This window comes from Aedes albopictus, chromosome 3 (genome assembly GCF_035046485.1).
Source record: "Aedes albopictus strain Foshan chromosome 3, AalbF5, whole genome shotgun sequence".
Taxonomy (NCBI): domain Eukaryota; kingdom Metazoa; phylum Arthropoda; class Insecta; order Diptera; family Culicidae; genus Aedes; species Aedes albopictus.
The window spans coordinates 212,907,429-212,929,523 of record NC_085138.1 but is presented as its reverse complement, the minus strand read 5'-3'; the positions used below and the strand labels follow the sequence as shown (position 1 = coordinate 212,929,523).

The 22,095-nt window shown below is 47.4% G+C and overlaps 3 protein-coding genes across 3 annotated transcripts in view; 1 reads left to right on the top strand and 2 right to left on the bottom strand.

Moving 5' to 3' along the window:
• LOC115268851 (uncharacterized) overlaps positions 1-9,106 on the top strand; it is a 118,128-nt gene extending 109,022 nt beyond the window's left edge. Inside the window, exons 3-4 of the mRNA XM_062861204.1 lie at positions 7,300-7,497; positions 8,524-9,106. Coding sequence (XP_062717188.1) covers positions 7,300-7,497; positions 8,524-8,610 — 285 coding nt within the window. The 3' untranslated portion in view covers positions 8,611-9,106. The remainder of the gene's footprint in view (positions 1-7,299; positions 7,498-8,523) is intronic.
• Positions 9,107-16,214: 7,108 nt separating this feature from the next.
• On the bottom strand, positions 16,215-19,965 carry LOC134290589 (uncharacterized). The gene is made up of 2 exons (XM_062857755.1): positions 19,606-19,965; positions 16,215-19,544 (listed from the first exon to the last, which is right to left on the bottom strand). The coding sequence occupies exons 1-2, from the start codon at positions 19,963-19,965 to the stop codon at positions 16,215-16,217; spliced, it is 3,690 nt and encodes a 1,229-aa protein (XP_062713739.1).
• A 797-nt stretch (positions 19,966-20,762) lies between these two features.
• Positions 20,763-21,188, bottom strand: LOC134290587 (uncharacterized). Its single transcript, XM_062857754.1, has one exon. It carries the CDS (start codon positions 21,186-21,188, stop codon positions 20,763-20,765), a length of 426 nt encoding a protein of 141 aa, XP_062713738.1.
• Positions 21,189-22,095: the final 907 nt, after the last annotated feature.

Sequence of the window (22,095 nt, the reverse complement as noted above, 5' to 3'; positions counted from 1 at the left end):
CAGTTCGTCTACAGACCGTTTACATGATGCTAATTGTGTCGGACAATCTAATATCCTTATAATTGTCCACTAGTTTTAGCACCGAATTCAGAAGCTTCTGATTTTGTCATGCTAATTTTATTGTCTGCTAAAAAGTGTTTACATTGCGCTAAATTGACGCCAATACTGCTCGAAAATGAACTGTCGCGTAGAATTAGCAAATATGTAAACGGGCCATAAAACTAGTGGACAATTATAAGGATATTAGATTGTCCGACACAATTAGCATCATGTAAACGGTCTGTAGACGAACTGTCAGCTAATTATGCCATCACGCCAATTTTATTGGCAGATAGGGGAGTGTTTACATTACGATAGTTTGGTACCAACACAGTCGGACAATTTATTGTCCCAGATTTAGCAGCTAAATTTTTAGCGGCAATGTAAACGATACTAGCGTGGAATAAATTGTGCGACAGAATATTGTCACGCATTATTATCACATATGTAAACGGGCCATGATGGATTAGGATCAAGGACCTAAAACAGCTGATGATATGCCTATGTGATAACGTTTGGATGTGATAACGTTTTACGGCAGCCGATCAGTCGTTATCGGAGGAAGTGAATGCGGAGATTGGGATGCAATCTACACGGGGCTAAACTATACCAGTGTTGCTGCTTTTGACTGGATTTTCTGACGGCGAATTTGTGAAGATATTGTTCCAGAGATGAACATTCGAACATAGTGATAATTTTATTGAGAAAAGTGAAACGTATCAAGATTTGTATAGGCGTTATTTGTACTGAATAGTTCAGTTTTCGAGTTTTTGTTTTACATGATATTTGATGTAACATTTTAATTTCGTTTAGAATTGACTATCTAAGAAAAAATTTATAAAACATAACAACAATAATTGTTCATTATAAGTCATAACTAAAGGAGGAAGGAGTTGTTGTAACTGTAGTGTCTACCTAATGGTTGTGTACATAGGATATCTACCTACATGAAATACTATTCATGATAGTACCTAAATGTCTAGGTATTATTCATTATTACTAAGGTAGTATAAATACGGGTGGTCATTGGACCACACAGGGAGACTGCACAAGCCTTGGACTGTCAACATCTTCAATATTCTTCATAAAAGTAACCAGATGCATGCGGTAAAACTACCGAACCCTTTGGAAGGGTTCTCAAAACCCCATTAGGAGAATATGAGTTCGTCAGGTATCTCAAATAAAATAAATGTCAGTTTGATACTGACTAGCAACACACACGGTTGTCTTTAATACTCGGCTTAAGAATGTCTTACGTTTTCAAAGATATGAATCTTGAATCTTACAGTTTGAACATTTGGTTACAGAGATATCTTTCGAAGAGTACTTAGGATTTATACAACTAATCTTTTTGAGATTTTTGACCGAGTGTATCATAATAGGGTAGGTAATCAAAATTTGAACCAAATTGCGGCTTTCTGAAGCAGTGCAAATTTTAAGTGGTTTTTTCTCCCACATGCAAATAATTTACTACGGCAAAATCGTATATACATGAAAGCCACGGGTATAAGCTTTCTGTTGAATGGTAACAGATGGTATTTCATTGAAATATTTGATGTTTCATCAACAATGATTTTAATCTTAATTTGAACCATCGTAATCATAATTTGAACCAATTTTAATCTTAATTTGAACTACTGGTGGCAGCAGCTCGAGCAACTCACAAAACAGCCAATTCCATGCTAAACAATGAAAAATCACATGAATCTGCTAATTCTCATACCTATTTTTCATTAGGCAGTGGAATCCCAACTCAGAATGTTCGTAATTCTTTAGGAATTTGGAAACTAAATTTGGAATTTTTCATCCCCCAAGAGTAAACAAAGCAACCACTAGCGCAATCTACAGGCCAACACTAGAAGCTCACCCCCGTTTACTAGTTCAAATTTAGATTACAAATGGTTCAAGTTAAGATAACATTCTCCAAGTAAGAATCACTTAAATTTGATAATTTTATGACAAATAATGCGGAATATTATTCGGTTGCTCGATTCTACGATAAATAAGCTTTCATTTGACGTGTTCACATATTGCGTGTGATACAATGCATGAGCTGTACGAGTGCACCGAAAATGTGCTTTCTCTGGGGGGAAATGGGTGAAATCACAGTGATTTTTCATTTGCCTGTTTTCCATGAAAAAAAAAACGCTTTTTTCAATGCTTTTAAAGTCCATGTTATCAGGTTATATTGCGGAAAGCTGTTTAACATCTTTCTCGGGACAATATTTGCCTGAAAAGTACTTCGTTTTAATGAATTTTGAAATGGTTCAAATTAAGATTACAATTTGACTAGTTCAAAGTTTGATTTCTTACCCTAAATATCTCAGCCGTCTGTAAGCTATTCTTTAAACATTCCATACAAGATTTTAGGAGGTGTCTGGCATTTCTGGTAGTTTATGTTGATATATTCAACGAGCATGCCACGCTACACCTCTTTTTAGGTGGCCTCTTTATGCTGCATCCTCTTTCTCGAGGGTCTTTAGTGACAGCAGCATCATTGCGCATGGAGCGCCATTTTGTCAAAAGTAAAACTGAATTCGAAGTGTACAGACGTAATTTAATAAAGTTCCGTTTCTTTCGTTAATTAAACAAACTCAGCATTTCATTCCACTGAAACCTCAAGCCCAATAGGTTATTGGCCCAGTTAGCGCTGGAAGTGCGTGAGTTTTGTGGACATTTGTAGCGCGGAAGCACCGGTAAAATCGTTTTGTTTCGTGTCGAGTGTCGTCGGGAGTGCTTGTGAAAAACAAGATGGCGGACACAAAAGCGACGGTCGAAAAGTTAAACGACGGGAATTACGCGGTGTGGAAGTTTAAAATGCGTTTGCTCCTGACGAAGGAGAAGCTGCTGAAAGTGGTCACCGATCCGAAACCGACAACCGCGGATGCGGCCTGGATCTCGGACGACGAGAAGGCGCAGGCGTTAATTGGTCTGGCATTGGAGGACACGCAGCTGATTCATGTCATGACGAAGGAGACGGCGAAAGAGATGTGGGATTCGCTGAAGGACTACCACGAGCGCTCATCTCTCTCAAGCATCATTCACGTGGTGCGTCAGCTGATTACCATGCGTATGGCAGAGGATGGCAGCATGGCCGAGCATCTGAAGCAGATGACGGCATTGCGGCTGCGCCTGACTGCACTCGGCGAAGAAGTGAAAGACAACTGGTTCGTCGCGTTAATGTTGTCGAGTCTGCCGCGGTCGTACGATGGGTTAATTGTTGCACTTGAAAGTCGCCCGGATGCAGATCTTACAGTGGACTTTGTTAAAGGTAAGCTGCTTGATGAGGGTCGACGTCGCGTCGAAAGTGAGTGTCGCGGGGACAATAAAGCGTTGGTCAGTTCCGTTGAGTGGAAAAGTGCAGACAAACCGAAAGTGAAAAGGGAACGTTTGTGCCATTACTGCAAAAAGACGGGTCATATTCGGCGTGATTGCAAAAAGTTTGCCCAGGACATGCGTGAGAAGGAGAAGTCCGATTGCGCGAAGGCAAACGTGGCCGTCAAATCGGAATCCAATTTCGAAGTGTGTCTGGCAGCGGGAAGAACCGACGGATCGAGTTTCTGGTACCTGGATTCGGGGGCAACGGCTCACATGACCAGTGACGTGTCGTTATTGGAAAGTGTGGATAAATCAAAAGCGACGACGGTTTGTCTGGCGGATGGAAAATCCATCAAATCGTCTGGAAGCGGTACGGGTAAGCTCGTCTCGTTCAACGGGGATGGTGCGAAAACGAAAGTGCGGCTCGACAACGTTTTGCACGTGCCGTCCCTTGCTGGCAACTTGCTGTCGGTGAGTAGAATCACGGATTTGGGATTTCGGGTTCTGTTCGAGAAAAAGGAGTGCTATATCCTGAAAGGAGAAGAATCAGTGCTAGTTGGTCAACGAAAAGGAGGATTGTACCACTTGAAGCAGGCTCCGGAAAAGGCATTTCTTGTGAATCCGAAGCATTCCGCCTTGTGTAAGCATCTGTGGCATCGGCGTCTCGGACATCGTGATGTGCAGGCAGTGGACAAAATAGTGCGGGACAATCTTGGACATGGATTGAAAATCGATCCTTGCGAAGTACAATCGGTGTGCGGTCCGTGTTGTGAGGGGAAAATGGTTCGTGAATCGTTCCCAAAAGTATCGGACAGTAAATCTAGCGCGGTGGGAGGTTTAATGCACACAGACTTGGGTGGTCCGATGGAAGAAGAAACACCCAGTGGTAACCGGTTCTATATAGTGCTCGTGGACGATTATTCGCGGTACAGTGTCGTGTATCTGTTGCGACGAAAATCGGACGCTGAAGAGCGGATCCGGGAATTTTGTAGTCTGGTGAAGAATCAGTTCGGACATTTTCCAAAGAAGATTCGTTCGGACGGCGGTGGCGAATATATGAGTAACTCGTTACGGAAGTATTTCGCGGAGCGCGGTATTGTGCACGAAGTGACGGCGCCATACTCACCGCAACAGAACGGCGTCGCGGAACGGAAGAATCGTTATCTTGTCGAGATGCTTCGGTGTATGCTAGCGGAGTCGAAGTTGCAGAAGCGGTACTGGGGCGAGGCGATTTGCACTGCAAATTACTTGCAGAATCGTCTGCCATCGTCCGTCGTGACCAAGACACCGTACGAGCTGTGGCACGGGAAGAAACCATCGTACGGACATTTGCGAGTCTTCGGTTCGGAAGCGTACGTGCATATTCCGAATGAAAAGCGACGCAAGCTGGACCACAAAGCTGAGAAGCTGGTGTTCGTTGGCTACGCTGACGGTCGGAAGGCGTATCGTTTCTTGAACCCAGGAACGGATATGATTACGATCAGTAGGGACGCCAAATTTCTGGAGCAATGCGTTACGGCGGAAGCTGTTCAGCGACAGGATCTCGAAACAGGAGGAGTACTGGAAGTACCGGTGACGTGGCCATCTGAAGATGAGCGGCGGCGCCAGCCGGATCCGGCTGAAGAAGACGAAGAGCTGTTTGAAGAAGCCAGAGGTCACAACGACTCGTTCGAAAGTGTTTCCGACGGGGACGGATCCTTCCATGGGTTCCCACTGGATGAGATAGCGCGTCGCTCGAGTCGGTCCACGAAGGGAGTTCCACCACGACGATTGATCGAAGAGTTGTTTGCTGCGGGATCGCTGGATCCGGACGAAGTTGAGCCGAAGACGTTGAAGGAAGCGGTCACCTGTGAAAAGCAGGATTTGTGGAAAGCAGCGATGGTGGATGAGCTGAAATCTCACCAGCAGAACGGAACGTGGGAGCTCGTCGATCCACCTGAAGGACGAAAGGTAGTTGGTTGTCGCTGGGTGTATAAGCTGAAGCGGAATGCGGCCGGCGAGATCACCAAATACAAGGCACGTCTAGTGGCTCAGGGATACTCTCAGAAGTACGGTGTCGATTACGACGAGGTATTTGCACCGGTGACTAGCCACACTACCCTGCGGGTGCTGTTAGCCGTGGCAAGCAAGCGGAGAATGACGTTGAAGCACTTCGACGTGAAAACGGCATACTTGTACGGCGATTTGGACGAGGAAATCTTCATGAGGCAGGCGCCTGGATTCGCAGTGAAGGGTAGGGAGAGCATGGTTTGTCGGTTGAAGAAGAGCATTTATGGTCTCAAACAGTCTGCGCGGTGCTGGAATCAGCGACTGCATAGTGTGCTTGTGGAAATGGGATTTGAACAGAGTGCTACCGATCCGTGTCTCTACACCAAAGTGGTTAGTGGGAAGCGTGTGTATCTGTTGGTATACGTAGACGATATTATGATTGGCTGTGAAGACGAAGCTCAAATTGACTCGGTGTATGAACAGTTGAAGCGGTACTTTGAAGTGACAAATCTTGGGGAGCCTAGTGACTTTCTTGGGCTGAAGATTGAGCGCAACGACCGAAAGTACAGTGTTTCAGTGGGAGGTTACATCGACCGGGTTGCGGATAGATTCGGTCTCCGCGAAGCGAAGAGAGCAAAGACGCCAATGGAAGAAGGTTTCGCCAGTTCGGAGGATGAAAGTCCAAAACTGTCGGATGACAACGAGTACAGGAGTCTCGTTGGAGCGCTGCTCTACATTTCCGTCTGTGCCAGGCCGGATGTAGCAGCAAGTGTGGCGATACTAGGCCGGAAAGTGAGTTCGCCATCCGAGGCGGATTGGGTGGCGGCAAAACGTGTTGTTCGCTACCTGAAGGCAACGAAGGAGTGGAAACTGTCATACGGCGACGCAGGTGGACAGCTGGTCGGCTATTCGGACGCCGATTGGGCCGGCGACGCGGGTACGAGGAAGTCTACGACCGGATTTGTCTTCAACTACGCCGGAGGAGCAGTATCGTGGGTCAGTCGGAGGCAAAGTTGCGTCACATTGTCTTCGATGGAATCGGAGTACGTGGCGTTGAGCGAAGCTAGTCAGGAGCTAATCTGGCTGCGGAGCTTGTTGGCTGACATGGGAGAGCAGGTCGAAGGTCCAGTTACGGTAATGGAGGACAATCAGAGCTGCATCCAGTTTGTCAAGTCGGATCGGAAGAGCCGTCGCTCCAAGCATATCGAAGTGAAGCAGCATTTCGTGAAGCAATTGTGTGAGGACGGAAGTATGAAGCTGCAGTATTGCCCAACGGAGGATATGGTGGCTGATGTACTCACTAAACCGGTGGGTTCGACCAAGCTGCAGAAATTAGCACGCATGATGGGAATGTCATCGTAGGCTGGCAATGTTCGTTGAGGAGGAGTGTTGATATATACAACGAGCATGCCACGCTACACCTCTTTTTAGGTGGCCTCTTTATGCTGCATCCTCTTTCTCGAGGGTCTTTAGTGACAGTAGCATCATTGCGCATGAAGCGCCATTTTGTCAAAAGTAAAACTGAATTCGAAGTGTACAGACGTAATTTAATAAAGTTCCGTTTCTTTCGTTAATTAAACAAACTCAGCATTTCATTCCACTGAAACCTCAAGCCCAATAGTTTAGTCCATGGTCCATGATGCCATTTTGGAAACCAATCCACTAGATGCCAAATCCACAACATTTTCTAGAAGTTTTGGTCAAATAATACAACAATACTTTTAATAAGTGTAAGAAGGGTTCTGTTCACCATAGGTGGATCAAATGGGATGTTTTGGTTCGTGTATGCAAACGTTTGTGATCAATTTCCACCACTGTAAAAAGTTGAGCCCCATTTCCGGACTTGTCACTACATACTTATTTTATGAATACACATTTAACTCGTAACTCGTGAATGAAAGAACTTGATAACAATATCTTCTGCTTATAAACTCATCATTGTTTTTTTTTCAGAACTGGCTGGAGAAAATGCGTGAGCTGGTAGTAATCTGCTATTCCTTCCATAAATGTGTGTTCCTCCTAAGATTCTGTACCGACTTGGCATCTTATGAACCAGCTACTTTGAGATTCATCAATAACTATAATTCTACAACGTCCCTCTACCAGCGACACTCGAAAAAGTTGCTTGTTACTTTCCGGAACGAAAATATGGTAAATATTACAATATTAAACATCTCTATCCAAGTATATAAGAATGAATTTCTGTCTGTCTGTCTGTCTGTCTGATTGGATTCGGAAACTTCTGAACCAATCGACGTAAAATTTGGTATGCGGGGGTTTTTGGGGCCGGGAAGATTCTTAGCATATTGTGAGACCCCTGGCCCCACTGGAAAGGAAGGCTCCCATACAAATGAAGTTGTGGGGAACTTCTCAGCGGAGGTGTATTTAAAAAAATGCAATAGGCAGGCAGCACAACGTTTGTTGGGACTCCAACGTTATGGCTAGTTTCCACTTCACGCTAAGACTGCTCAGCACCTAGAATGTGTAAGACCTACTCATAAGTGCATAATTTCCAGACTACACCAAAAATGTGTAACAGTAACACATTCACAAAAAAACTGATATTTCCTGAACAGGGTCTGGGACCATTTGGGCAGGGGCACCTATTTTGGGCACTTGCTACTATAACTTAGTCAACCGATTGGCTTTTGAACATGGCTAGATACTGTGCGTATCTAAACTTTTACCCTAGTGTTTAGTTCATATTTGGTTGTTCTGTATTTGTGTCATAATTGTTACGAAATTTGCGAGCCACTAGGTTGGGCTCGGTAGGATAATTTTTTTCCTACCTGACTATGGTGATGAACTAGCCATCTGCGCTAAAAATCACCCTAATAAAGAAGAAAAAAAAACGTATCGAATCGTGTCTCAAAAATCAATTCAATCGGTTCAAAATTGACTGAGTTATAACAGCAAGTGCCTAAAATAGGTGCTCCTGCCTGTAGTATCAGGTGGACGTGCTCCGAATGAGATACTACTGAGTACCTACTGCATATGGATATGTATAGAGTGTTGGAGGCTAGTCCACCATTGCCACGCAGGCCATAGCGAGGCTAGCTCCGTCGATGACTGTTTCTAAATTACAATGAAAATAGAACGCTAGACATCTTCCATCAAACTAGACGGCTGCCGACTGATACCTCAATCAGCAACCGCTACACTCTTTATTCATTCCAGGTATATACAATTGTTCAATCTTCTTCAATAACAACATACCTACGCCAACAAATCTACCTCGCTCCAACACTCCAAACTCGTACCTGAAGGTTCGACGCTATCCGAGCGCTCAACGCTACCTAACTTCCAACACTCCTCCTTAGCGTCGCAACCTTCGAAACACGATCACCTCCTCCTGGATCGAAGCTCCTCCTCACTCCAACGCTAGACAAGTGGCCCAACTCCGACGCTTGCACCAGCCTTACACCATTTCCGAGCTCCGACCAGGTCCATCTCCGAGCTCCACCTTCATGTTGTCTTCCGGATCACTCCTCCTGTCGCCAACCTCTTCGTCCAGGTGCGACCACCGAGCTGCATCCGATCCTACTCAACAATCCTGGAGCTCCTTCCGGTGACCAGCCAGCAGTCATCCAGTTGACCCGTACCGCCAACATTCCCATGGATCCTGTCCTCCGTTGCAGCCAATCCATCCGCCCAAGGATCCCGTGCTGCGGCTCCGCGACTTATGCGGCCGATCCTTCTCCCGGTCGATACGTGCTGTGGAACACGCTCCTGGGCCCATAACCTGTTGAGAGCAGCTTCCAGTGGACATGAAAATAGCGGACCGAGAGAGGAGCAACAGAGTTTACAGATCGTAATAAAACAACAACCGTGCGATTCCACTGTACACAAACGACCGGGAGAAGGATCGGCCGCATAAGTCGCGGAGCCGCAGAACGGGATCCTTGGGCGGATGAATTGGCTGCAACGGAGGACAGGATCCATGGGAATGTTGGCGGTACGGGTCAACTGGATGACTGCTGGCTGGTCACCGGAAGGAGCTCCAGGATTGTTTCTAAATTACAATGAAAATAGAACGCTAGACATCTTCCATCAAACTAGACGGCTGCCGACTGATACCTCAATCAGCAACCGCTACACTCTTTATTCATTCCAGGTATATACAATTGTTCAATCTTCTTCAATAACAACATACCTACGCCAACAAATCTACCTCGCTCCAACACTCCAAACTCGTACCTGAAGGTTCGACGCTATCCGAGCGCTCAACGCTACCTAACTTCCAACATAGAGTAAGCCAGCGAACGATCTGAATAAATAATATATTGTTGAGTTGTTTCGTGACTATCGGCCTAACCAGATGTGTTCTGTTATTGCCCGTATCCTCCGTGATGATTCCCCACCTCTTCGATCTCCCATGGTTTGGGAGATGTTACAGTGGCGTACGAGGATGAAGATTTTTATGATTCGTATGAAAAGTGTTTTGTTTTGCGTGCATAATTGTGTAGTGTGATAAATTTGTGAACCTCGATGTGGCATTTTGCTTTATTTGGCTATGATTTGTTTTGTGTTTTTATGTTTTTTTGTCCTTTGTGGCATTTTTCATAACCAAAACAATTGCCAATTGTTATTTGGTGATGATGAGTAGCATTCATCTTTCATTCAGAGATTTTCATGTTTTAATGCGCCCTTGGATAAAATTCAATTAGCGTGGGTAGTTTTTGAAGACCAAGCAACCTGAAGCAACCGTTTCAAGGCATCGCAGCAGTCTATTGTTAAGTTACGTAATTTTTTCAAACCCATTCCATTGTCAAACTTCACACAATAAAGACGTTCTTCAAACCAAGTTATAAAAGGTTATGGGCTCCACGACGAATACTGCAAGCGGAATTCCGCAGTTCAAGGGCGGACCGGATTTTCAACATTGGAGTTTTCGGGTAAAAATGCACCTGGATTCGGTCGGTGTCCTGAGGAATCTGACGGAGAATGCACCCGAAGTGGCAGCGGAAAGAACGAAATTTGAAGAAGCGGATCGGAAGGCGAAGGCCCTCATCGTAAGCTTCCTGGCCAACGAATGCCTGGAAGTCATCCGGGAGAAGACCACGGCCAAGGAAATGTGGGCAGCACTAGAAGCGACGTTTGCCACCATATCGATCGGATCGCAGCACCTCATCAGGAAGCAGCTCAACAGATTGAAGTTGAAGGAAGGAGAACCGATGCGACCACACCTTCTGGTTTTTGACGACCTGGTTCGGCAGATGAAGACAGCTGGAGCGAAGGTGGACGAAACGGATTTGGTGGTACTGCTGTTTCAGTCGTTGCCGGATTCATACGACCCGCTGGTAACGGCCCTGGAGAATGTTCCGGAACAAGACCTGAAAATCGAAGCTGTTAAGCAACGGTTGCTGGCGGAAGACATGAAGCGCCAAGAACGGAACGGAGAAACCAGCGAAATGAAAGGAGCAGCGTTTTCTGGAGATAAATCGAAGAAACCACTGAAGTTCCAGGGTAAGTGCCATAAATGCGGCAAACGTGGCCACTTCAAGAAGGACTGTCGCCAGAAGTCCGGTGGAGAAGCCAATGCGGCTGCAAACCAAAGGAAAGCGGTATGTTTCGTGGCAAGCCGAGGAGATGTGAAACAGAGAAGCAGCAAACTTGTATTCAAGCTCGACTCGGGATCCAGCGACCATCTAGTCAATGACAGCGAAGCGTTTTCGGCCGTCCGAAAGTTGAAGCAACCCATCGTCATAAACGTGGCGAAGGATGGCCAATCCCTGGTGGCCAAGACGGTTGGAGAAATACATGGCAATAGCAACAAGCAGTTCCCGTTGCACATGAAGGAGGTGTTGTACATTCCGGATTTGCGCGATAACTTGATGTCCGTAAAGAAGCTGGTAATGGCTGGCGTTCAGGTGAGTTTTATCGGTAAGGTAGCAGTTCTGACGAAGGACGGAGAAACCATAGCAACCGCAAATCTGAGAGGCGCACTATATGAGCTGGAGATCGATCTGGAAGGCCCAACCGCAAGCTTGTGTGTGTCGGAAACGGACGCGCTGTGGCATCGACGCCTCGGGCATTTGAGCGAACAAGGAATGAGGACGATGGCGTCAAACAATCTGGTAACTGGTGCTGACTTTCGTGGAGGCAAGTTGAGCTTCTGCGATGCTTGTGTACAAGGGAAGCAATGCCGCGACCCATTTAGCGGAACTCGTGATCCATCAACCAGACCATTGGAACGGATTCACTCAGATGTATGTGGTCCCATCGACCCCCCGGCTTGGGACGGATCAAGGTATTTTGTGAGTTTTATCGACGACCGTACCCACTTTTCGGTGGTCTATCTGATGCGAAGGAAGTCCGAAGTGTTCAGCAAGTTCCAGGAATACGAGGCTATGGTAACAGCGAAATTTGGCTTGAAGATTTCAAGATTAACAGTGGACCAAGGACGTGAGTATGGCTCAAACGCACAAAAAGAGTTTTATTGCAGAAAGGGCATCCAAATCGAGTCAACCGTGGCATACACGCCACAGCAAAATGGCGTTGCGGAAAGGTTCAACCGAACTGTGGTCGAGAAGGTCCGGGCCATGTTGATCGATGCAAGCGTTCCGAAGGAGTTGTGGCCGGAGGCGGTTCTCACCGCCGTCTATCTCATAAATCGAAGTCCGACTGCAGCCCTGCCAAAGATGATTACCCCTGCTGAGTCCTGGTATGGAAGCAAACCGTGCTTGAAGAAGCTCCGTGTGTTTGGATGCAAAACTTACGCTTGGATTCCTGGACAACAACGAAAGAAACTGGATGCCAGAAGCCGGGAAACTATGATGGTTGGTTATGCTCCCAATGGCTACCGACTGTGGGACCGTGCTGCAAGGAAGATCATTATTGCTCGAGACGTAAAGTGTGACGAAGCCTGCTTTCCGTACGAAAAATTCCCCGAAACCAGAAATGATGAGCCGCTGATGGTGTACTTTCCTCCCGAGCAAGAGGGGGAAGGCATCCGTGACGGACCCGAATGTACCGTAAATATCGAAGAGAATGCTGTTGAAGACCACGACTCTGACAACGACGAAACCGCAGAAACCAGGGCGCTCCCTTCGCAAATAGAACAGCACGAATCCGTGGATGAGGGTCAACCGTTGCTGAGGCGTAGCGAACGGGAGCGCAAGCTCCCTGGTAAGTTTCTTAATTTCTTCACGGGTTATGGAGCTGTTCCTGCCGTGTCATCCATTACAGATGTTCCCAACTGCTACAACGATATCGAGGGTCGAGATGATCGTGACCAATGGTTGAAGGCCGTTCGAGACGAACTAAATTCAATGGAGACGAACCGTGTGTGGAATCTGCAGCGTTGTCCTAAAGATGTCAAACCACTCCGATCGAAATGGGTATTCCGAGTGAAAGAGGATGCAAATGGTGAGAAGGTCCGGTACAAAGCCCGATTGGTAGTGAAAGGGTACCTGCAGCGCGAGGGCATCGATTATGAAGAGACCTACGCTCCTGTGGCCAAACTAACCACGATTCGCACTGTTCTGGCTGTCGGCGTTCATCATCGATTCCTGTTCCACCAGATGGACGTCAAGACAGCTTTTCTACATGGAGCGCTTAAAGAGGATATCTACATGGCGGTTCCGGATGGCGTGGAAGCTGATCGAAGCATGGTATGCAAGCTTGAAAAGTCCTTGTACGGGTTGAAGCAGTCCCCACGCTGCTGGAACGAGCGGTTGAATGGCCAGCTGCTCAAAATGGGGTTCACCCGGTCATGCCACGACTACTGCCTGTACACGAAGTGCGATGCGGACGACGAACTATTTATCATCATCTATGTTGACGACTTGCTGATAGCTGGACGGAAGCTGAAATCGATTCTGAAATTGAAGAACGAACTCTCTGCCGTGTTCGAGATGACCGATTGTGGTGAGGCTAACTACTTCCTCGGAATGAAGCTGTCCTACAACCGCGCCGAAGGAACACTTCAACTATCACAAGAGGCTCAAGTAACCAAGATTCTGCAGCGATTTGGCATGGCGAATTGCAACCCTTGCAAAACCCCGATGGAGAAAGGACTCCAACTAACGCGGGAAGGACCAAGAACGAAGGAACCGTACCGAGAACTGTTGGGCAGCATGATGTACACTATGTTGTGTGTGCGTCCGGACATTTGTTACCCCGTTAGCTACATGGGGCGCTTTCAACAAAACCCAACAGATCTTCATTGGCAGTCGTTGAAGCGGATTGTTCGGTATTTACAAGGGACCTGCGGATCCTGTTTGGAGTACAAACGCCAAGATGCTGCTGAACCACTGATGGGATTTGCCGACGCTGATTGGGCAGGCGATTCTGACGATCGCAAATCGGTAAGCGGATATTTATTCAAGGTCTTCGGTGCTACCGTATCATGGTCAAGTAAGAAGCAGGCGACCGTGGCAACATCGTCAAGTGAAGCCGAATACGTTGCTCTAAGCTCTGCTGCATCAGAAGGGATTTGGTTGACTGGAATACTCGGAGACCTGAATGTAGATGTGAAACCTGTTGTAATCTACGAGGACAACCGTGGATGTATTGGTATGGCCAGGAACCGCGAGACGAAGCGCAGTAAACATATCGATGTGAAGCATCATTTTATACGCGACCATATAGAAGCTGGAAGATTGTTGATAGAACCAGTGAGCACTCAAGATCAACTTGCGGACATGTTCACAAAGGCGCTGGACACTTCCCGTTTCCAGAAGCTGCGATGTAATCTCGGAATAAACGATTGAGAGGGGGTGAAGACCAAGCAACCTGAAGCAACCGTTTCAAGGCATCGCAGCAGTCTATTGTTAAGTTACGTAATTTTTTCAAACCCATTCCATTGTCAAACTTCACACAATAAAGACGTTCTTCAAACCAAGTTATAAAAGTTTTTATATGACATATAAACTACTTTATATGACATTGTGACTACTTTTTCATGAATCTCTGTTTTATCACCGTATGTTTCGAGGCGCAATTTTTGCTACCGTCACTATTGATATGATTTGGCGACAATGGTTACACGAATCAGGAGGACAATGGTGCAAGATGGCTCAAAACAGACAATGACCAGCACATCTCTATACTGGACATGTTTATTCATTGTATGTATATGCTTTGTTTGATGCAAGAGTTTGTGTCAAGCTTGGATCTATTGTTTTAGTGCTATGCTGTTTTTTAGATACGATTGCACTTTAAGTTGTTGGGAAGCTTGCCGATGACTATTTCGTTGATTTTTTCGAGAGAGGAAAATAGCAAACTTTGCTTGGCATGGATGAAGCAGTAATTTTATCAAAAGAAGGGAAGGATGGAGAAAGTAGTCGGCCGCAAGGAAAGAAGTGCTTCAGTGATAGCCCGGAAAAAAATAAACCAAGTTGAACCATATAATAAGAGTGGCATAAGTGATTATTTAATAAGTTGTTCCCTCAACAGTTTTGCCCTTTAATAGATTGACGCTGTGAATTATAGTATATTTTCCAATGTATTGTATAATTGTATAAAAACTCAGGAGAATAATCTGCATTGTTCGAGCCCAGCAGGGTGGGTCGAACTACAGCGGACTGTATCACTCAGTTTTGGGGTTAACACTCGCGAGAGGAACTAGGATTGGCAAGGGCCAACACTTTGGGAATCTGAGGTCGAAAAAATGGCGGAAATACTTTTCGCTTGGCAAGGGCCAACAGGGAGAAAAACTTCACGGGGATAACTTGGCAGGGCCAATTCTTCTTGGTATAAAATAGAGCTAGACACGGACGGCTACGCTTCTTAATAACTATACATTTATTAGACCTTCTTCTATCTTCTCTAGGGTAGAAGCTTCAGTTTTGGCCAGCGCGGAGTTTTGGCCATAGTGCGGTATTCAACCTGTTACGTTCTAAATTGGCATAAATTTATTTTTTATTAGTGGATTCTAATGTAATATTATGATTAAAGCTGTGAAAACCATACGTTTTGATTAAAAAATATAGAAGAAAAAAATTAGTTTCCTTAAAAAATCAACTCCCGTATGTCTATTTTGGCCAAGGTGCTTCCAATTTGGCCACTCCCATAAGAAATACACGTGATTGGCCAAAATAGAAACCAAAGTTGAAAATATGGCCAAAACTGCGGCAATGCTTCTATTTTGGCCAGTGCCACTTTTGATACAAAAATCAAGTATTAGCTTGATTTCTGTATTTTTCCTTTGAAGTATAGATATAAACCTTTCATTTGACGCATTGGTTTTTTCCATAAGATTATTGGTTAATTTTATAAAAATGATTTCTCTTAGACTGGCCAAAACCGGTGCCCGCACCCTATTTGAAATTGTTTCTCTAATTGCACTTCTGCTGCTACTGCTGCGATCGGGTGTGCGCGGTTGGATATACGCTTCGGTTGAGACTGATGTCGCCGTCGCTGTCGCGGTGGCATGAGGTTCGTTGGTGGTAATAGTGCAACTTCGCTGTCACTGGTGCGCTGGCTCGATTTCGGGTTCGAAGGCGACTCGGGCCGAGCGCGTGCAAAATGTGGCAGTCGATGACTGGTGGTGGGTTTTAAATGTTGGTGAGACTGATTGCTTGGTGGTGGTGGTTCAACTTCCGACGGTAGACGGAACATACACCCCCCATTGAGATTACTCAAGACTTATTATGGTTCGCTAAGTCAGAGGAGATCGCATTGTCCTCGATGGGCAGCACCGAGATCTTATTGATAGCACGACGATAAGTGGCTCCTCCGGTATAAACGTCGACAGCTCTGACTAGACCATCGTCGCCAGGGTAGATCGCTGTAACGCGACCCATCTTCCAGTTGAGTGGAGGTTGATTTCGGTCTTGGAGTAGGACGACCATTCCATTTCGAATGTTAGGCATTTCTCGAAAATTTTTCTTTCTCGGCTGCAGTGTGTTCAAATATTCCCGGCTTCATGAACGCCAGAAGTGCTCGCGCATGAGCTGGAGGTGCTGCCATCGAGTCAATCGGGTTACCTTGACGTTCTCGAGGGAAGGTTCGGCTATGGCCGTGAGCGGACGACCGATGAGGTAGTGGGCCGGCGTGATCACCAGTGGGTCCGCAGGATCGTTAGAGATGGTGAACAGTGGTCGAGAATTAAGCACCGCATCGATCTCGACTAGGACGGTAGTCAGCTCTTCGAAGGTTAACTTCACGGTGCCAACTATGCGCTTCAGATGGGTTTTGGCGGATTTAACTGCGGCTTCCCAGAGACCGCCGAACTCCGGTGCATCCGGCGGAATGAAGTGCCATTCTATCTCGCGGGAGCGGCAGAAATCCTCGATAGTCTTCACAGATTGCTGATCATGAAATTGGCGGAACAGCTCGTTCAGCTCGTGGTGCGCCCCTCGGAAATTGGTGGCGTTATCCGAGTGGAGCTGCTGAACCATTCCCCGTCGGCCGAGAAAACGCTTTAGGGACGACAAGAAGGCGTCGGTACTCAGGTCGGACACTGCCTCTAGATGCACGGCCTTGGTTGTCATGCACACGTAGACGGACACGTAAGCCTTGATCAACGCCGGACGGCGTACCCCTTGTCTGATGAGAAACGGGCCGGCGTAATCTACTCCGGTAACGGCAAACGGTGGAGATATCACAATTCTTGCGGTTGGGAGGTTTCCCATCAGCTGGCTGGTATTAGTCGGGCTGACCCGAAAGCATCTCACGCACTTACGAGTGACTAGTCGGATGGTGGAACGTGCGTTGAGAAGCCAGTAACGTTGCCGTATGGCGTTCATCAGGCCGGTCTGCCCGACGTGGAGTAGTTCGACATGCATCTGTCGAACTAGTAGTCGTACCACCGGCTCCTTGTCCGGTAGAATGATGGGATGACGGCTTTCGAACGGTAACAGTGAGCGATCTAGACGACCACCCACACGGAGCAGACCATCGACGTAGACTGGACGAAGGTTTGCGAGTTTTTTGCAAGGTTCGTTGTCAACGACTCGTTGGATTTCGTCCGCCAAATGAACGAATTGGATCACGTGAATGATGACTTCAGTTGAACGAGGCAGCTCGCCGACGGTCAGATGCAGGCTCGTCACACGCTGGGTTGGAGGTTTGCGGCAGTTTCCAACGAACCGGAGTACATACCCCATGATACGCTGAATCGTCCTGAAGCAACTAAATCGGGAGAAGAACTGGAATGCGTCGATACTTACAGCCGTAGTTGCGGTTACTCCCTTGAGCTCGGGTAGTTCATCTTCGGGAACAGGTTCTGGCGATACCACCTCGTACTCTGCTTTGTGAAGATATTCTGGGCCGTTCCACCAAAGGGTGTTGTTCTTAAGCGCCTCAGGCAGTTGGCCGCGAGAAACGATATCGGCTGGGTTCTGTTGGGATCGGACATACTCCCATCGATAGTCTCCAGTGTGTTCTTGGATCACAGCGATTCGGTTTCGTACAAATAACTCCAACTGGTTGAGCGGCTTTTGGATCCAGGCCAGAACAATGGTACTGTCGCACCACAGCACGATTTCACGGAACGACATGTCCAGGGCTGGTACCACCTTTCGCGCCAACCGGGTGAGCAGGAGAGCGGCGCACAACTCCTTCCGCGGGATGGACAGGTCATGTAGAGGGACCAGTTTAGATTTGCTGGTGAGGATTCGCAGCTTCGCTGACCCATCGGAGAATAGACTTCGCAAATAGATGCAGGCTCCATACGCCACGGTGGAGGCGTCTGAAAACCCGTGTAATTCGTACGCAACTACTCCGCCGAAGGTTACGCACCTTGGGATACCTATGCGGTGCAAATGTGACAAGGATGCTTGAAGTTCTTGCCACTCTTGTGCGGTTGCTTCGTCGACTAGGTCGTCCCAGCCAGTCTTGAGTTTCCACAATCGCTGGGCTAGGAGCTTCGCCAATACGATGACAGGTGACACTAAGCCGAGTGGATCGAAGAATTTGGCGATCTCCGAGTACATCACTCGCTTCGTGACTCGTTGCTGGTCGGCTGCGGTTGTTGGCTTCGGATGGTTGGCGATGAACAGTGTGTCAGCGCTCGGGTCCCACATCAGACCAAGCACCTTGATGGCCTCGTTTACTCCTCGTTCTTCCATTGGGAGCTTCTTCTCTCGGTCTTCTTCCGGAATGTGCTCGAGAAATTCTTGGGAATTCGAGCACCACTTGTGGATCGGGAACCCTCCTCGGTTGAGGAGTTCATTCAGCTGCCGTTGGGCATCGATGGCATCGTCCAATGAATCCGCGCCGGAGAGTACATCATCGATGTATGTTTCTTCTTTCACGATACGGGAGGCGATCGGAAAGGCGCCTCCGTCTTCTTCCACGAGTTGCATCAAGCACCTAGTGGCCAAGAATGGCGCCGATGCGGTGCCATAGGTAACGGTACACAGCTCCAGAACCCGCAGCGGTTGGGACGGGTGTGGTCTCCAGAAAATACGTAGAAATCGACGATCTTCCTTTGCATGGACGACCTGACGGTACATTTTGGATACGTCTCCGGAAAATGCTATTTTATACTTCCGGAAGCGCAGGATGATGAAGTACAGATCATTCTGGATGACGGGCCCAACTTGCAGTACATCGTTCAGGGACAGTTCAGAAGGAGAAAACTTGGCGCTGGCGTCGAACACAACTCGACACTTCGTGCTCGAACTTGAAGGCCGCAACACTGCGTGGTGTGGCATGTAATACGCAAGTTGGTTTGGAGGATCTTCGGCTTCATGGATTTCGTGGCAGTGTCCAAGAGCTTCATATTCGCGGAGGAACTCCACATACTGCTGCTGAAGGTCGGAATTGCGGACGAGTCGCTTCTCCAGCATCAGGAATCGTTTGAGTGCCAAAGTGCGACAGCTATCCAGCTGGTCCAAGTTATCCTTGAACGGCAGCCGGACGATGAATCTGCCGTTCGCGTCTCGATGATACGTAGATAGGAAATGGGCTTCGGTTGCCATCTCTTCGGTCGAAAGCTTCGAGACGTTTGGCACTTCCTCAATTTGCCAGAACTGTTGCATCATCTTTTCGATATCGTCTACGGATGCGTGGTTGGCTTGTTGCACGGAAACGTTGGCTACTTGCGGCTCGACGATGACTCCAGACACGATCCACCCAAAATGGGTTTCACGCAGGAGCGGAAGGTTGTCCGCTAGATTGATCTGACTCGGCTTGAGAATGTCGAAAAATAGCTCAACTCCAATCAGCAAGTCCACTTTGTCCGGCGTGTGGAATGTGGGGTCGGCCAATATGACACCGTCGGGGATGTCCCAGCGGTCGATGTTTATCTTCGACGAAGGAATCGTGCCTGTCACCTTCGGAGTTACTGTCCCCAGTGACAAAATTCACCTGAGAGCCGTTATCCAGCAGGACGCGGCATGGATGTGGCTGGTTCTTTTTATCGAACACCTGTACGACTGCGGTGAGCAGCAGTACTGTTTTCGATGTCTTGGCGAAGTTCGATGAGCAGGTCGTGGATACGGGTTGATCAACGGCAGTAGGATTCTCCTGCACCTCTGTCGGTTGAGCCAGAACATCTGGAACCGGTGGTCTTACCGCGGTTTCCGCGGGGAGAGAAACATTGGATCGCGTATCCTGGTGGAGTGCTCCATCATCGTGTAGCAGTGTATGGTGCCAGCGTTGACACTTGCGGCACGTCTTGTCGGATGGACACTCTCGAGAGTGTAACCGTTCGGTTCCAAAAGGCATATTTGCTGGCTCCACCGCAAATCCCAATTATTTGTCCCACCCTAGAATTCCAAAATGACAGCATAGAGTGAGGGATCAATCACGCAACTCGTTTGACATGCGAGGCACTCACGCTCTTTTTCCACTCATTTCTCTGAAGAGTGATACTACTTTGCAGCAGTTTGATCAATGTGTCATGACAAACGCTTGCCCAATGTATCATGATTTGATACATAGATGGTGCTAATGTAATTGCACGGGTTTACATTAAAAGGTGAGGCTTTCCCTATGTATACAAATAACATTCTATATATATATATAGGAGGATATCTGGCTTTCACCCAGAAGGCCCGGGTTCGATTCCCGGTATGGGAACCAGGGTTCGATTCCCGGTATGGGAACCAAATGTAACCGTTCGGTTCCAATTATAGCTTGTAGGCTCCACCTAAAGACCAGAACTATCCTTCCTAAAATATAATAGGCCCTTTACCCCGATAGACGTGTGACGTCACGAATAAATAGTTAATAGTTAGTATGAAAATTACCTCTTTAACTCAAATAGCGAGAGTAACTCCAGTACTAATAAGTTTACCCACTTTATGTTTTGTTCGTCATTCCGGGCTTATAAAGGAGTCACCAAGCCTCGCCTTCGTTGGAAACCGGCGAGGATTGAGAATTTTCCGCTTTAGAGTGTGTTTCAGGTATAGCAGTGTCCACCCCTTGAATTTCTAGCCTTGAGCCAATAGTGTGTAGAGTTTTCAGACGCGTTCCTGCTCACTGGGATTTCCTTGTTTTGACATTCTGGGAGACAAGCCATGTTACGACCCTAAGATCCAGTATCCCTGAGCTTCCAGGTTACAAGAGCGGTGCCCCTTACGCAGACAGTTGAAGCAAAGTCCTGCAGCTCGGATCTTTTCGTTTCTCTGGGGAGGCGTCAAGTTGCTTAACGCCGTGCACTGTATGTTTCGGTGAGCACCACCGCAAATCTCACACTCCTGCGAGACAGTTGTGGAAACCGCATGGCTCTTCAACGGTGAATTCTTCGGAGGCAGTTGGAGTTGCTTCGGCTTCGCTGCAGAGTTCGCTGGGTGGAAGGCTTCCTCACAGTTCTTCAGAATCTGGCACCTCGACTTAAGGAAATCGATAGTCGGCATGTATTTGGGAAGATCACCTTTCTTCTGCGTTCCTTCCCAGGCCTTTCGGGTGGACTTGTCAAGCGCCGAAACGATCAGGTACACGACCATGTGCTCCGAAACTCCCGTCATTTCTTGTTTAAGGTACCGGAGTCGTCGGTCGGGTACCAGGGATTCAAATTGAGAACCATTTTGAGTAGTTTATTCTGCTTAACTTGCAGCCTCTTTCGATGAGACTTGGCACAGTTGCCCCAAACTGCCGATGCATAGGTGAACATTGGCCGGATGGTGCACCTGACCGCTAGCATCTTGTTTTTGATGTGCAGTTTCGACCGTCGATTCAGCAGGGAGTACAGCGCCTTGGTAGACCGATCAACTTTTCCGGCGACGTAGTTCACATGTTTGTCGAACTTCAGCTTCTTGTCGAACATCACTCCTAGATATTTGACTTCATCGTCCCATGTAGTTGGCTGACCATTGACAGTGATCGGCCTACGGGGAAGGTGTTGAGCAGCACGCCTCCGCGTGAAGAAAATTGACTGCGTTTTGCCTGCATTCAATTTGATTCGCCATTTCCGTTGGAATTCCTGGAGATTGTTCATCGCCGCTTGGAGGTGGGTAATGACGATTTGCGGATCTTTGTCCGAAACCAGAAAAGCCGTGTCGTCCGCAAAAAATGCGTACGATACTCCATCTATCATCAGTACATCGGAGGTTAGGACGTTGAAGAGAATCGGACTCAGGACTGATCCTTGGGGCACGCCAAAGGGGATGTTGTGGGCGCTGGAGCTTTCACCATTTACGGCAACCGCGAAAGTCCGATTTGAAAGGAACGATTGTACAATCTTGACCAGGTAGAGTTGGAGATTCGAGCGGAAGAGCTTGTACACGACAGCATCTTGCCACACGGAGTCGTAGGCTTTTTCCACGTCGAGAAGAACCATGCCGGTCGATTTGCCCGTTCGAAATCCTTGTTTCACCTTTTGCGTGATGCGAGCAAGTTGGTGCACTGTTGAGT